This window comes from Dermacentor silvarum, chromosome 1, assembly GCF_013339745.2.
Source record: "Dermacentor silvarum isolate Dsil-2018 chromosome 1, BIME_Dsil_1.4, whole genome shotgun sequence".
Taxonomy (NCBI): Eukaryota; Metazoa; Arthropoda; class Arachnida; order Ixodida; family Ixodidae; genus Dermacentor; species Dermacentor silvarum.
In genome coordinates this window covers 57,122,726-57,140,250 of record NC_051154.1, presented here as the reverse complement: position 1 = coordinate 57,140,250, position 17,525 = coordinate 57,122,726, and the positions used below count along the sequence as shown (strand labels likewise).

The following is a 17,525-nucleotide window of genomic DNA, read 5'->3' as shown; positions in this document are numbered from 1 at the left end:
ACGACCGAAACGCGTAAGTTTGTGAAATGTAAAGCATCCGGAGCTGAATGGCACGAAGCTTTTTGTTCGTAAGAGCCGTTTGTCATTGGCCAGCCGCTTTCGCAAATAATAGGTCCAATATTACGATTGGTCGGCACCTCTCCTTACAAACGGTTCAAGCGTAAGAACTTCTTTAATATGGGCCTTACTCTCTCGATGAAGGAATTTTAGCGGAAGAGCTGCACGGTGATATCACGAGTGACAACTTTATGTCGGGCCAGTGATTCTACCCACATATTAACCTACATATGGCGAAATATACTGCGTTTGCCATGCCATCATATCTCTTGGCTGCCGTACTGAATCTTCATGCAACCATAATAGTCCTCATTAAGGGTATAAGAAAGGTAATAATGTTTCAGAAGTATTAGGTCGCTTGCTTGCAGTACGGTCTGTCGTTATGTCTCTTGACCATCGATATGAGAAACAGGCAGCGATAGATGTCTTTTCGTGGCTCATGTATAGTTCACATCGATGAGATTTGTGCAGCGCTCTACGGAATCGGAACACGCGGAGTTTACAATCCTGGCATGAAACGGGGGAGACTTGGCCTGAGTTGTGATGACTGTACTTGGGCCTCAGTTGTGATCAGTCTAAACACGTGGAGTTTACAATCCTGGCAAGCAACAGGGGAGACTTCGGCTGAGTTGTGGTGACTGTGCGCAGACAACGACACTTTGTCATACCATGGCAGCCATTAGTGTTGTCAAAATATGTTGAAACTTTCTGGTACCTACACTAATCAAGCTGTGCGAATGACTTTCTGTAAAAGGCCACTGCTGATTTCACAATTTTTGCGCTAATTTCTCCTCGAAGGCTCCAGAACTCGCAAAACAGAGAGCAGCAGCGTTTGTTGAACGACATGTACAACAAGGAGACTCCCCAGGGGGGCTGGCTCTGGCTGCTTACGCATTGTCCCTGGCCAACAGCCCTGGAAAGGGAAATGTCATCCAATGGCTGCAGGAAAGCGTGCACTCCCACCAAGGTACGGCGCCTCAAAACCGAAATGTGCAGAATCGTGTGTAGTGTAGCTGCTCCCTGCGTTCTTAAGCATTTGAGGCTATAAAGTTTTCTTGTTTATTAATAAATGTACCGGTTGTTTCAAGAAATGCCTTCGAAGTTTCTTAAATATAGGAAATAGGAGATACTATAGTGATTTCCTGTGTACTGATTTTACCACAGAGGCCTACATTTTAACATGACTTCATGTAGTAATTAAAGAAGCAATTATGCAAATTCGACTTATTAACTTTCTAACAAAAAGAGCAAGATGATTGACCCCCGATTGAAGACTTGAAGCGCACCTTCGGAAAGGCTCATAGTCGTTTCCAGAAAGGCAAAAAAGTTTAGATTGCTCGTTTTTATAGCGGGATGCCTTCCGGTCAATTTCACACTAAATTTCAGTGAATTTCAACAGCCGAACATCGAAATTTCCCCGACCTTAGCAGACGCCCGTGAGTGAGCGCCTCACAACCGGGTGAGCGTGAAGCGAGACAGGTCGAGGCTTGATAAGGACGCTCACTTGATGTTCGCCCACTGGTGAGGCGCAAGCAGTCCCGTCATTCATGGGCGTCTACTAGGAGCGCGGCAGTTGCGATCTTTGTTAAGTTTCATTTTGAGTGTTAAATTGGCCGGAATTTATTACGCTGTGAAAATTATCAACGTCAACTTCTTGCATTACTGGAAACCAATATAAGCTCCTCAGATGGCGCGCTTCAGGTCTTCCATTGGGACGAATCGCGTGGCTCCCTTGGTTAGAAAGTTTATTAGTCTAATTTGCATAATTACTTCTCTAATTACTAAATCGGGTCATTTTCAAATGTATGCTTCTGTGGTAAAATCAGTCCAGAGAAAATCATTTAGTTATCTTCTCTATGTTTAAAAAAATAATTCGAGCGCATTTCGTGAAACAACCAGTATGCGACGAGATGCCAACACCTCTGCTCCGACGTGCAATAAAAAGATATACACCCAGAGCAGAACAAAGTAGAGCACTGCACGGGCTCGGGCTTACCCAAAAGCCCGGGCCGGGCCGGGTAGAGCAGTTTTTTCACGGGCTCTGGCCGGGCTCGGGCACGGCGTGTGCTTTTTGACCCGGGCCCGGGCCAGGCTCAGGTTTTTTGACGCGGGCCCGGGCCGGTCCCGGGCTTTCTGCGAGTTATTCTCGGGCTTCTCAACTCTGAAAAACATGTATTTTTCGGTCTCGGGCCGGGTTCGGGCCGGTTTCGAGCCGGGCTCGGGCCGGGCTCGGGCTTAAGGTAAAGGGGTGGCGGGCCGGGCCGGGCGGGTAACGTAGATTATTTCCGGGCCCGGGCCGGGCCCGGGTCTCGCCATAAAAGTTTTGATCGGGCTCGGGCGGGTCGCCCAATTTAAAAACGGGCCCGGGCCGGGCCCGGGCCGCAAAAATCGGCCCGTGCAGTGCTCTAGAACAAAGCCACATCAAGGCGAGAAGCACTCAAGGACAAATTCCCGTGAATATTTCACAAGTCGTGACACGCTATAGTCACAAGTTCACAAGCCAGAATATGAGCTAAATGCAGTTCGTTTGAAAAAAGAAAGAAGTGAAAAGAAAGAAGGAAACGTACAAAGCACCACAATGTACACCATAATACAAAAACGCGGGATTATTCGAGGGAAAAATAAGTTGGCTGCTTTAATGCGCCTTCTTGGGAAGCAACAGCGACAGCCTTTCTGTGTAGTCACACTACACGTGGTACACATAACCAAGTTGCTGGCATCTCGTCAATCAAATAAGAAGCTGTGATTAAACACAGACTCGAATGTCCTCAGAATCTTCACCAAATTGCGCTGCTATACTAATTTGTACCACGCTATTGTGACGAACTGACGGGCTCCTCTTCATTTCATCTCAACCGCTTACTACAGTTCCTTTTATTATTGTTCCTGCTGTCATGTTTATGTATGTCATCATCAACACTCAACCATTCACAGCATACTGAGTCTTTATAGCGCTTATTTTCATGATCTCGATATTTTTCATAACTCGCTGTCGTTGTTCTTTTCCGAGCTTTGCGTTGTTTTGTCATAGTTGCACACATTGTTCAACTGCCCTTCTCCTCCTTTTTTCTTTTGTATTCACCATGCGCCTTGTTATATGTACACTCTTCTTTTCAAAATAGTTTTTTTATTTATTGTATTTTTCACTTATATTCCGCTGCAGTTTTGTTTTGTTGTTATTGCTGTTGTTGATGTTGTCTTTTTCTTTTTTGTGTGTGCGTGTGTATTTATGCGCCTGCACTCAGACCTTATGGTTGTTCCTGGCATGATAAATAATTGATTGATTGATTGATTGATTGATTGATTGATTGATTGATTGATTGATTGATTGATTGATTGATTGATTGATTGATTGATTGATTGGAAAGAGCACTTGTGACCGGCCGGCGGAATTTGGGAAGTATATGCGCAAGCGCTCTAGTAAATGTCGACAAGGTTTTCGTCTGCTCGACTCTAGCGAAGTAAGTCCAAGCAAGTGTTGCGGAGTGTTTTTATGCCCATTAATTTCTCATCTTCATAAGCTTCAGGTTTGAACGCTAGTGTCATTCAGCGGTACACGACGGTTCCTACATCTAGTGCTCTGTTGTTTGATGAAAAGCTCATGAGCGAATGCCTTAACGCGTGAAGCCTTCCCTATCCTGCGATCCTCATGGCATCCCCTCCGCAATTCTAAAGATTACGGCAGCACATTTGCTCTAGTAAGAAGAAAGAAGATCGACGACTACATTTAGTAACTCTTTGAATACTTCCACTTGCCCTCACATGTGGAAAACTGCTCGTATTTTTCTTCTTTTTAGGTCAGGCTGAAAAATCTGTCTCTAATTATCGCCAGATTTCTCTTCTCTGTGCCACGTCTAAGGTTTTTGAGCTTGCTCTTCACATTATATTGTATTTTACAGTGGAGAACTAATTGATTCCGAATCAGCATGGATTTCTCGCTGGCCGCTCCACGGTCACAAATCTCGCAAGTTTCATGACGCAGATCTCCGCGCTGGTAGTTCTGAGAGGGCAAGTCGACACCATTTATTGTGACCTCACCAAAGCTTTTCACGTAATCAGCCACTCACTGATTCTGGTCAAGCTTACGTAATTTGGTTTTAACTCGCCAGTTATCGTCTTGATAGATCATGTTATTTATTTTAACATCAACGGTCAAACGTCTTCTTTGACATGGCAACTAGCAGCGTCCCTCAAGGATCACTGTTAAAGCCACTCCTTTTTTTTATTTTTTGTTGTTGTTGTTGTTTTTTTTTTACTGCGAAAGCACTACTAGCCTACAAACCTGGATTTTGCCTCTGCCTTTGTGAAGCCTCTTCATACGCGCGTTAACTTCTTCAAGCGCGTTTCGCGTTCACATCCTTTTCTTTTCACACATACGCCCGCGGGCGTACTTGGGAAATAAATGTGGAAAATGAATGGGGATCGTCGTCGGAAATGTCTAAAAAAGAGATTCGTCGCGTCAAGCACAGTCAACAATAACGAGCTCGGCGTACAGAGACAGAGGAACTCTACCGACGAAGAAGATGTGGCCAAGCGATTGCGACTGCAGCAACAAAGAAGACAATTCATGGCGTTGAAACGTGCCAACGAAACTGCCGAAGAACGACAGAAGCGATTGGAGAACGACAGATTGCACAAGCGTGCCAAGCGCGCTGCCGAAACGGATGAACAGCGACAAGGCTGTCTAGCTGCGGACGTTGCATACCAGCATCGCAAGGCCGAGGAACGTCTGTCTTTGGCAACGGCTGGGATGACATTCACACGATATTCCGTGGTTGGCACTGCCAAACCATCTGCAATTTTTTCACTATTGGCGTTCTTTCCGCTATTCAGAATTCTTCTTTCATGTATACGCCAATGAAATCAAGATTTTTAAGTAAATTCATGCTGCTGATAACTATGTCATCATCATTCTGACCTGTTTTCTTTTTCTAAATGGTGCAAAGATTATAACCTCACCTTGAATGCTGCTAAGACCAAAGACATAACTTTCACTCGCAAAACAGCAAACATTTCTTTTCTTTATTTTGTATATTCTGTACATTTGATTAAGGTCTGTGAGATCCAAGGTCCAGCCTTAAGGTCTGTTTGACATAGCCTTACACCTTTCTGCTCGCGCTGAACGCGTTGCAACGCGGGGTATGCGCTCTCTTGGCTCTGTTTGAAGACTGTCGAGCGAATTAAATTCTCATACACCGTTCCGCCAAGTTCTACACAACAATCTGTCTTCCTCAACTCAAATGCGCGTCGGTCGTCTGGAATAGCGTTTCTAGATACAACAGTGACATTATAGATCAGGTCCAGAAAACGTTCCCAAGCATATATCAACACGCGATTTGCTAACGCGGACACTGGACCTTGTTCTAACGCTGTTTGATTGTTGTCATTGTCTTTACTTCACTGCCGACGTAATCGCGCTGACTTTCTATTACTTTTCCAACTCCTTCACGGTATCCTCACCTGCCCCGAACTACTCACCTGTATCATGTTTCGTACTCAGTGCAAGTTCACCAGAAAACATAGACAATTCCATGTTCCTGCCTGTCATCACCAACACCCAACCGTCTTTATAACGCTGATTTTCATGACCTCGATAGTTTTCATAACTCACTCCCATTGTTGTTTTCCGAGCTTTGCGTTCTTGTGTCATAGTTTCACACAATGTTCAACTGCCAACTGCCTTTCTTCTGCTTTTTGTTTTGTATTTGCTTAGCGCTTTGTAGTATGTACACTCATCTTTTGATAATAGTTATTTTATTGCAATTGAAATATATGGACACTCAAAGCGGATTTCTGCCGTCGGCGTCGCTGTCGCCGTGAGGTTCCGTATGATGTCAAACGGCGATGAAATCCTCGCCGCGCGCCGTATGCTTTATGTGCGAGTGAAGCGCGCGAGGGACGCGCGCTATTACGAGGAGCGAACGCACGGCGGAGAGCAAACGCGCGTTCTGCATTATGCTCCCTGAAGGGCTGCAGAATTAAGCGTCTCTTTCCTCCTTTACAATCATCATATATACAGAGCAAACGCGACTTCCGTCGCGCGATGCGCGAAAGGCCGTGGAGGGATGGGAGGGAGGGAGGGAGGGAGGGAGGGAGGGAGGGAGGAAGGAAGGGAGGGAGGGAGGGGAGGTGACGTTTAGCTGCGGCACGAAGTGCGTATTTATATAAAAACGTTGCGAGGCGAGAAGGTGGTAAAGACTTCGGACGCCGCTCGACGAGTGTCCCTTTCTGATCTCGTCGAAAACCTGCGAGCCGCCCCCAGAGGCACCGGCAACAGTCACCAACGCCGCGCGCGTTCGGTGCGAACGCGGGCAAAACGCCGACGGCGTCGACAACAGTTCTGCGCGTTGCTGGTGCTGCTGCATGTCCAAGTTTATATAGCTGATAAAACTACTATCCTTACTCCGTATAGCTCTCTACTAATTTGCTATCGCAACTGACGCTTCGCCTTTCTGGTGGAACTGCGACATCTTTTAGTCCTTGTGCATTTTTTAGTTTATGCCCTGCATTTTTTTCCGTATGCGTGCTCCAGCATTCAGACTTTAGGGTTGTCCTGGGCACGGTACATAAATGATTATTATTATTATTATTATTATTATTATTATTATTATTATTATTATTATTATTATTATTGTTGTTGTTGTTGTTGTTGTTGTTGTTGTTGTTGTTGTTGTTGTTGTTGTTGTTGTTGTTGTTGTTGTTGTTGTTGTTGTTGTTGTTGTTGTTGTTGTTGTTGTTGTTGTTGTTGTTGTTGTTGTCTCCAAGTGCCCCATTAGAAAATAAAATTTTTCTATATACGTGGCAGAGAAGTTCACAACGCATTGCAACAGCGCAATGTTACTAAATGCTACAAAAAACGTTCGAGACTATTTGATCTCTAATTTAAATAATGGCCTTCATGAAACCTAGAGCCTGAACCTTTAGTGGAATTCCATAGCGAACAGTCCACAGCTAGCTTCTGCCCACTTTGGTAATGCACTCAGGAAAAAAGCGAACATTACGACAGCAGTATTGTCGACACTTATGGTAACATGCAAAAAATTTGGAAGAGGAATGGCCGGAATGACAACGTCAGGTTGTGCGGTCCCGTGCTTTTTTTTTTTTTTTTTTTTTTTGCTCGCTTGAAGTGACAGGTTCGCCGTATTGGTTGTCTCAAACAAGCTGAGGGGAGAAGCGTACTTCAAGAAATTTCCATATAGACTCGCAACCTACTTGGTGGTTTTCAAGATGTAGTCGCGACTCCAACAATGCAACGTTTAAATAAGCGGATATCCCTGCTTCTATTCCTGAGCTTTCCTTGTCTTACGCTCCGTATTCCCCTTTAAGGTTACAATGAATTATTGACTGTCTGCTTTATTGCACTTTATTTTTCACTCTTATGTGCATCAAACACGTTCATGTGCTTCACAATGACTGCGTTTTGAATTTGTGCTAATCACTACGCTGTTTTTCTTTTTAGGCGAAGGTGAAAGCCACGTTCCCGAGGAAAACGAAGTCTTGTCCGCTCAGGCAACATCTTACGCTATCATGACGTTCATAAAGGAATTGAAAGATAGCGATTACATCAAAAGCTTTGTACAGTGGCTAAGCAAAAGGATGAGCCCCAGGGGATCTCTCCAATCTTCGAAGGTACGCCGCTCATAACTGCACAGACTCTAAATAGAAACCATGGCAAGGAGCACGCTAAGCATCACTTAGCGCGGCGGCAACTACGCGTACTAAACTTTATTTCGTTCAGGATGTTCCTTCCAAAGTAGTAACTGTATGAAAACCACCTCAGTGGCAGTGAATAGTAGATATGGCAGGTGCTTTCAACATATGTGTAGAAGTGCTTGTATGCTACAAGTGCTGACCGCAGTGGAGTTCTTGAAATACTTTTTTAGTATTTGAAAAAGTATATGAAAATGACTACGCCATGTCTCGCAAGGTCATTCATCGCGTCGCAATCACCTTGAGCCGCCGGAGCGCAAGTATGACGGGTGTGACGTCATGCCACATGATCCGCTGCGGAGAGGCGTCGCCGCTGCGCTCGCTCGGAGCCTCGCCGCTGCGGTAGCCCGTGAGTAGGCGAGGGTTTAACAGCTGCCTCACCGGCGCTTGGTCGCTCAGTCTGGCCATGGATGGCGCGCCGGCTGGGCCGTCTGTGCGTGCGCTTCAGCGCAACCGACAGGCTGAATCCAATCATCCAGTAGATATAAGTAGACGGCAGGCTGCGAAATCTCAAGCAAAGGCAGAGTTCGCGGCTGAAACACCGGAGCAAAGGGAGGCCAGATTAGCACGTTATAGAGAAGCTTACCAAGCTCGCAATCATGCATTATTGAAATACTGTGTCCATGGTCTTTGCAAAACCAAGCCAAACAGACCTTTCGCTCGTCTGCTTGGTTGTGCGATTTACTAGATTTACAAGAGTTAAACCTCTTTCTTTTTTGTCAAAGTATGTAGGCGGTTAAGTGAACCGCTTTCTTTTTTTTTTTTCAGGATACTGTGATGGCTCTCCAAGCACTCGCCAAGTATGCTGTCTTCGCCAAAGAAAACAGCCTTGACTTGCAATGTGAGGTGACATTAAGTAACAACAGAGGTTTCAATGAAAATATAAGGATCAAGCGAGACAACGCCACCATCCTTAACAAGATTGAGGTTGGTTCAACGCAATAAGTAGTTGCCAAAGTCTGTCAACAAGACCTCTAGTCGGACTCTCGAGTTAGACATTCGATAACACTATTACGCTTGGAGCATGCACAACAGATTATTATTGCTGAACGTCTTTACAGCAGCAGTGGTGTAACATAACCAGGAAGGCGAAATGACTGTGCCAACTCAAAGTCAGGCCCAGCGATGGAAGACATATGCGAAAAGATGGAGAAGGGGTAAACAGGGCGAAGTGTCTTTGGCAGGCTGGGCCGAAGTTTCGATAAGTGAACCTGTAACTTTTTCACGGCCACCTTGACCAAGAATGATTCAGATACTGAAACGTCAATTCAGCCTGCCTGACGCACTTTATACTATTTGTGTAGCTTTTTTTAGGCACTGCAGCAGCACAAGGCAGATTTCATCTACTGTCACAATTATTCCGCAAGATCACCCTGGTTATACAGGATATATGAGCATGCCTGTCTGTTAGGTGGTCACTGCAAGCCCCTGGTGATACCCCACACTGCAAGCCGCACTTTTGATGCTGCCTTTCGGGAAATTTACGCCTCAACAGTAGGGAAGCAGTCGGCCCGCTCGCAGCAACCAGCTGAGTGCTTCAGCGCCTGATCGTGTAAGGTGATCTGTAAGGTTCACATTGTTTTTTTTTTTTTTGTTTTTTTTTTTGCTGCGCCTGCATCAATATTGACTATACCTGTTTATCGCTTAACTTGGCATTTTTTCGGTACAAGCCTTCGTGGAAACTCAACCGAGAGATTCCAGACTACATTATCGTGTGCCACCTGTGGCACAGGATAATTTTAGTTTTAATATTTAGTTATATCATATTTCGTTAATCTATATTCTCTGTCTCTCAACTTTCGACAAGACATGCATTCGTATTCAATGTTCTCGTTTCCTATTGGACTTTTCTCTCTTAACAGAACACCTCTTGATAAAACCCAGTTAATTTAGCCCTTTTTTATTGCTAGTGTTTCGACTGTCCAATGCCCATCTCTTCTTACTTGCAAATTTCTAAGGAAAACTAAATCAACCAGATTGACAATGCCTGCGTATACGCAAACATTCTTTTTGTCACCCCTGCTTCCCGGAATAACCGGCAGTAGAACCCCTCCCCCCGTTACCACCAGTCACTGCTAAACAACCCGATTTTTTTTTTTTTTAACTTCCGACTTCCCCTCTCTACTCTACACATCCACTTATTCTCCTCCCTCATCCACAGTGGGGGAGAGTGAGCTATGTAAACGCTGTCAAGGAAAGTGGTGTGAGACTGGAATAGTTGATATTCATTTACGATGTGCACAGCACGGCTGTGCCCATCTTCAAGGAAAGCAGTTGCTGCTCTGACGAAGGAAAGTCCCGAAGCACGGACCATTTTGTTGTAAGAATTGTATTCCTCCGAATCTATTCTTTTGGTATCATACGTCCCTCCGTGAGTGGCTCATCTCGCCGATACCGGAAATGAGGTTTTGTGTGTGCCAATGGCGAAGGCGAAAAAGAAGGGAAACTAGAAAGAATCCGGCATAACACGGTGCCAGGGGGTAGTATTTTGTAACGATTCGAACATGGATGAAAATAAACGAGTGGCTAAAGAACACAAATATCTGTTCCTCAAGAGTGTGGACACAGAATGGAGGAAGGGGTCAAGAAAGTTAGCAACCAAGTACAGAGTAATTGAAAGTGTAAAGAGACAACCAGGAGTCATCAAAAGGAAAGTGAGAGAAATAGAGATAGTAAATTGTCAACAAAAAAGTAAGCAAATTTAAGCTAGAATTAAATTGGAAGGGAAAATCAGTAGCATAACACAAAGAGCAGTGCCTCGCTATTTGAGGGTCGAGCTGGTTCCCTAAGGACAAAAACATACCAGAGCAAATATTCGCAACAAGATGAGGAATGTGTCTGCTGCCGGAAACATCTGGAGACAACTCAGCACATCCTAATGGAATGCGAAGGTATTCAGCCAGCGAGACCCGTAAGTAACGTATACTTTCGAAAAGCGCTGGGATTTAAATTGGATGGAACCATTAACCGGTCAGCAGTCAAGTTAAGCAAGGTACGTTTAGAGTATTGGGAAAAGAAGAGCAGGGAAGAGATTGATTGGACCGGATCCGTTACAGGCATAGCTAGCGGTACGAGGTATATATAAAAGTTTTAATGAAGAGAAAAAAAGATTAAGGAGATGTAGACAAAACGCTACAGTGATAAGCATGTACAGATTACCTGATTAGCTCAAGCAGGCAACGTGACTAGTTTCAAAGAGGATGCCAATAAAACATCACTGTCATCATCTTTTTTTGCTCGTCAACTGGTACATTCTCTTACAGATTAATCACCCAGGAGAAAAGATATTCGTCAATGTCAAAGGATCTGGCACCGGCATCTTGTATTTCAACTACACTTACAACGCCAAAGTACCTGATGATATTTGCAAGGTATTTGCTTTCTCTTATTGGTGAACTAATTTCCTTCGGCTTCGATGCATAACGGGAAAACTAAATGCAGCGCGGAAATGTTTCGGACCCCGTTCTGTCAGTGTAGCTGGGTCATGTAATTCGCTTTGCAAACTCTTATCCGCAATGACCATACGACAATAGAAAATATTTCAACTACTTTGCACAAAATTTTCTCCAGTGTCATCAAAGGGTCGTTCTATGATACACTTCTTCTTTCTAACTGCCACATAACTGATCTAGCAAAGGATAGTGCATCATAATTGTGTAATTTCAGCATAAATTATCCATGTATTCTGAATTTGAACACGACCAATGTATACGTCAAGGTCGACACACTTCGAAACAAGAATGAAGAATAAGTCACTGAGGCAGAATTTCGGTTACTTCAAATGTTGCGTTATTTTTGCCAACTTAGGCAATGAAAGCCTCCAAAATATTCAGCAGACCTTATTGAAAGAATTTTTATGCTGGGCCATAATTCATGGTCTCCGTGTTATTAGTGCAGAAGCAGCAGCCGCATAATTGGTGCCAAATTCGCAAATAGCTTGGTTCGTAAGATCTGTTTATCATTGGCCGGCTATATGTCGAACATCAGGATTGCCTGGAACCTCTATCTACGAATAATTCTAGCGTAAGAACGTTTTTGTGTGCATCACAAGCTTATCATAACATTTGCACCAGTGGTTGTTGTATGAACTCTTTCGTGCCTCTCGTGCAGAGCGCATACCTTGGGCCTCCAGTATTGTAAAAGAATACGCTACTTCAGCTGAAATCACTGGCGTTACTTTAACTCGCTTTATGCTATCCGTTTCAGTTCGACATCACGGCGAACTTTGAAGAGAAGCAACCAAGCAGAGATGAAATACTGACGCGTGTTTATCGAAGTAAGTGTTCCTGAAAAACACATATCATTCAACTTGTTCAGCAGATAAACCAACTCGTCGTCTCAGAGAAGGAGGCTAAGCAGACGTCGCATATTCTCAAAACAGAAAAGTGACAGAAACTATCCGGCAACAGGGAGCAAGGGTTTTAAGGAAGCTGAGGCTCAGTGCTGCAGACTTGTCTGTCGAGCACGTAAGGAGCAATGGTTTCGGAAACGGTGAATCAGCTCACATAGCGTCCAGGACCACGATTTTGTAGCAGTGCCTTCCACTCGAGTCTATGCCACTCTTATCAGCAACCGTTCAGGGCTGGCTGATCTCATTGATAACGCGTGCGCAGCACGACTCTGACCACTGACAAATCGCAAAAAAATCGTGAAATGGAATAGCGTCGGAAAGGGCATCGCTACAAACACGCCGTCCAGTTTACAGACACGTTACTAGTTTGCCCATTAAAATTAGGCGCGCGCGCGCGCGTGTGTGTGTGCGTGGGCGTGGGCGTGTGCGTGTGCGTGTGTGTGTGTGTGTGTGTGTGTGTGTGTGTGTGTGTGTGTGTGTGTGTGTGTGTGTGTGTGTGTGTGTGTGTGTGTGTGTGTGTGTGTGTGTGTGTGTGTGTGTGTGTGTGTGTGTGTGTGTGTGTGTGTGTGTGTGTGTGTGTGTGTGTGTGTGTGTGTGTGTGTGTGTGTGTGTGTGTGTGTGTGTGTGTGTGTGTGTGTGTGTGTGTGTGTGTGTGTGTGTGTGTGTGTGTGTGTGTGTGTGTGTGTGTGTGTGTGTGTGTGTGTGTGTGTGTGTGTGTGTGTGTGTGTGTGTGTGTGTGTGTGTGTGTGTGTGTGTGTGTGTGTGTGTGTGTGTGTGTGTGTGTGTGTGTGTGTGTGTGTGGTGTGTGTGTGTGTGTGTGTGTGTGTGTGTGTGTGTGTGTGTGTGTGTGTGTGTGTGTGTGTGTGTGTGTGTGTGTGTGTGTGTGTGTGTGTGTGGTGTGTGTGTGGTCGTAATCGTCGCAGTTGTGATCTGACGATGATATTGTCTGTTATTGTCAGCCACCGGCCACTCTTGCAGCCTAGGTTAGGCTTCCTTGTGCTCGTGAGAAGATGGGGGCTCCTTTTGTCACCGATCTTAGGCTAGATATGGCGCACTTTTGGCAAATGGCATTCTGAAACTGGCGCACATGATCTGTCAGCCAAGCAACTAGACAAAGACAAAAAAAAAAGGAGAGGCTGTATTTACAAATGGCTTTTGATTGCATGCTCTACTTAGCCGTCCATAAGACCGGAAGCGCAACAATGGACTTTTTGTTGCTAATGTATCTGGCATTTTCTTTTTAATTTGTGGGAATATTCAAAACATTCTGAAACTGACTGTAAACGGGAGTCCTTTGAAATTATAAAGCACATCACCATTGTACCTTCTTAATTTGCGCGTATCTCCTTCAACATACAACATCCATAGCTCAAAATAAATGCTACCGTCTAATATGGGTAATACAGGCATTCCTACATGAACATCTGTGCCGTAGTGCCGGCGTTGCCTCGTAAATATTGACGAAACAAGAGTTCCTCGTACTTCTGGGGTATGCAAGCTAACTAATAGTGCTAACCATACAGCATCTGTAAGGGTCTACGAACTACGAACCTTGCAGCAGTAACATTCATTGACATGCATATATTAGCGGTCGGTGACATTGAACAATAATTTCACCTTTTTCTTTTGTTTTGTCGCCTGTGCTATTTTTGGTTTACATACATCAGACGCGGTTCTGGCATCGGACATTTTTTGTCGGCTTACAAAGTGCAGGCTGGGCTTGAATACCATCCTTTTTATTAATTTCTTTGAAATGTATTCAAAAACAATGTTATCTGTGTTTTAGGCATCCAAAACAAAAACTCGCACTTTAGGAGCAACCTCAAGCCCAACTATCGCATGGAGGTCTGCGCAAGGTGAGATCTTCAACTTCTCCAATTGCGACAGTCGCTTATTCGATGACTGCAGTTATGCATAAACAATTTCACAAAATGCCATTTCGTGGAACAGATTATATATTTCGTGATAAAAACAGCTTCACTAACTTTGAGTATAAACACATATACCGCGTGTTTCAGCGATAACTCAAAATTTTGTTTTTAAATTGCCTGTGACAGATAGCATAATTCTAGTCCATGAGGTGGTCTATAATCAATTAATTAGCAAAAGTTCCCGAAGCTTTTAACTAAACAATAAGGCACGTGCATGTTGCAATTTACAAAGTCTAGCGGGTGAGACTGCAATTAAGGCAGATCCACTTGAAAATAATTGTTTGGATGACACCATTTATGAGATATGCGCCGTCAAACTTGCAGTAAAAGTGCACAGGCGTTCCACTTACTTTCTTAATAAAACGTCGTTTTATGCATTGAAGTACAAAAGTACCTGGAACGCCAATGCATTTCTCCGCAAAGTTCGGGAATTAAATCTTGAAACTGGTGTCATCCTCAGAATTCCGTTACAAATGGATCCGCGTTGCGAACTCCCCGGCTAGAATTTGTAAATTGAAATATGTGCCGTAAGGCAATTAGTTAAAACTTAATTAGTGAACTTTTGTTAATTAGTTGAGTATGCATTTCAATTTTTTGTGCAAGTAATGTCCACATCTTCGAGTAGACCAACTCATGGACTAGAATTGTGCGATTTCCACAGGCAATTTAAATTTTTTTAAGGAGTTCGCTGAAACAACTGGTATACGCACGAAAATAAGTAGATGTTGCTGGCCAAAGTAAAGCAGCAAGCGAAGGCAGGCTTCAGATAATTGCGTTGTATTCATTCCGAGCCAAGAAAAAAAATCCCAAACGAGAATTGATGGGTGCACGCTACATGGTAAGTCGTTCAATTGAAATAAATCAGCTTAATGGCCTAGGTTACCGCGAGCAACCTAGACAGAATGAAAGTGGCAAAAGAAGGTCTCATTTTTAAACTGGCGCGCTTCGCGCATAAGTGTCTGGCGGAAACTTGCACCATTAATAAAGAAGCGCTCGCGCGGCAACGCCTTACACATATTTCCTAATAGTTAACACTGGTCGGCGATATACCGACAGTATTAATTTTTACTGCCAAGACATCTCAGGCTTTGAGCACACCCTCTGAAACATTGGGAGCGTGAGCTCTTTCCCATCAGATCAGAAAGTTTGCAGCGAGTCATGAACGAGTTCAAATTTCGATTCAGATTAAATGCCAAATATAGGCCGTCCAATTCACTCTTCAATTGCGAAGATGGGAATGTATGATATGAAATATGCTCGTTTCTGTTTTCGGTCGTTTTCCCCAGCACCTTCAACATTCGGATCGGATCGAGTGTCGAAATTTTAGGCACGAACAACGAGCGCTTTCAGTGGCCGCGAGATGGAATTAGGCGCGGTTTCGGTGGTAGAACGCAGCCTTTTGCGAATATTTCATCACACAGGCAATGAATTGGAATGTACACGAGAAAGTATATTCTGAACGTCCATACAACCGCACATCCCGCATACAGCAATATTTCTTTTCTGCTGAACATTTTCTCAAGACATGTGCCAACTTGAAAATATCGGGACGTTTGTGAATATTGTCAAATTTTGCGTCGAGAAGTAATATTTGCGAAGGGACAGTTTCGTGGATTGGAATTTAAAAGCAGCTATATTTAACTCAAATATCCAGGTATCATTTTTCTCAGGCAGCGCATCTCTAAAATACTTATAATGTTTCCAAGATCGCAGCTTTCCAAACATAATTGGAAAATTTAACCGTCTGTTGACATAAGCTTGTCGCAAGCGAGGTTGGCGTAGCTAACCGTGAGTTTGCTGGTTCGGGTTCGACACGACTGCAGTATTTTACGCCACTTTGGCGATAGATTATCCCAATGCGCAGCGAACAACGCCCCTGTTTCTGTTATCGCTGGAATTCTAAATTTCGGAGTCTTAGCTAAAATTTAGTTTTCCCAACATGTACAAGTAGAAGGTTTGATAAGAAAGCTAAGAAAAAAAAATCGGCAGAACCCATCTCACGATGACTGTCGATGGTAAAGCGTTTAGCATTGAATCAGTATAGCGACACAACTTATTGCCACCATCGAAATGAGTTATGTCATCATCATCAGCCTATATTTATGTCCACTGCAGGACGAAAGCACTTCCCTGCGATCTCCAATTTGCGCTAGCTGATTCCAACTTGCGCCTGCGAATTTCCTAACTTCATCACTCCACCTAGTTTTCTGCCGTTCTCGACTAGTGCCTCCCTTCTCTTGGTATCCATTCTGTAACTCTAATGGTCCACCGGTTATCCATCCTACGCATTACATGGCCTGCCCAGCTCCATTTTTTCCGCCTAATGTCAACTAGAATATCGGCCATCCCTTTTTGTTCTCTGGTCCACACCGATCTCTTCCTGTCTCTTAACGTTAGGCCTAACATTTTTCGTTCCATCGCTATTTGTACGGCCCTTAAATTGTACTCAAGCTTCTTTGTTAACCTCCAAGTTCCTGCCCCATATGTTAGCACCGGTAGAATGCAATGATTGTTCACTTTTCTTTTCAACGACAGTGGTAAGCTCCCAGTCAGGATTTGGAAATGCCTGCCGTATGCACTCCAGCCCAATTATATTCAACTATAAATTTCTTTCTCATGATCAGGGTCCCCTGTGACTTTACAGACTCTAGAGGCTGACTGCCGATCCTGAATTCTTGTTCTCTTGCCAGGCTATTGAACATTATCTTTGTCTTCTGCATATTAATCTTCAACCCCACTCCTACACTTTCTCGGTTAAGGTCCTCAATCATTTGTTGTAATTCGTGTCCATTGTTGCTATATAGAACAATGTCATCTGCAAACCGAAGGTTGCTGAGATATTCGCCGTTGATTCTCACTTCTAAGCCTTCCCAGTCTAAGAGCTTGAATACTTCTTCTAAGCATGCAGTGAATAGCATTGGAGAGATCGTGTCTCCTTGTCTGACCCCTTTTTTGATAAGTAACTTTCTACTTTTCTTGTGGAGAACCAAGGTTGCTGTGCAATCCTTGTAAATATTTGCCAATATATTCACGTATGCGTCCTGTACTCCTTGGTTGCGTAATGCCTGTATGACTGCTGGTATCCCTACTGAATCAAATGCTTTTTCATAATCGATGAAAGCCATATGAGAGGTTGATTGTACTCCGCAGATTTCTCAATTACCTGGTTGATGACATGGATATGATCCATCGTAGAATATCCCTTCCTGAAGCCAGCCTGTTCTCTTGGTTGGGTGATGTCAAGTGTTGCCCTTATTCTATTTGAAATTACATTGGTGAATGTTTCATACAATACTGAGAGCAAGCTAATGGGTCTATAATTCTTCAAGATGAGTATAATGTTCATGTTCTTCCAGCTTTCTGGTACACTTGAAGTCGTGAGGCATTGCATATAAATGGCCGCAAGCTTTTCAAGTATGATATCTCTTCCATCCTTTATTAAATAGACTGTTATTCCATCTTCTCCAGCAGCTTTT

General features: G+C 43.9%; 1 protein-coding gene across 7 annotated transcripts in view; it reads left to right on the top strand.

Annotated features, from left to right (window-relative positions):
* LOC119463792 (A.superbus venom factor 1-like) overlaps positions 1 to 17,525 on the top strand; it is a 268,434-nt gene that overhangs the window by 215,339 nt on the left and 35,570 nt on the right. For all 7 annotated transcript variants that reach the window (XM_049668402.1, XM_049668407.1, XM_049668410.1 and 4 more), the window contains 6 exons: positions 856 to 1,024; positions 7,517 to 7,686; positions 8,536 to 8,694; positions 11,031 to 11,138; positions 11,974 to 12,043; positions 13,905 to 13,974. In XM_049668402.1, the coding sequence (XP_049524359.1) occupies positions 856 to 1,024; positions 7,517 to 7,686; positions 8,536 to 8,694; positions 11,031 to 11,138; positions 11,974 to 12,043; positions 13,905 to 13,974 (746 nt within the window). The remainder of the gene's footprint in view (positions 1 to 855; positions 1,025 to 7,516; positions 7,687 to 8,535; positions 8,695 to 11,030; positions 11,139 to 11,973; positions 12,044 to 13,904; positions 13,975 to 17,525) is intronic.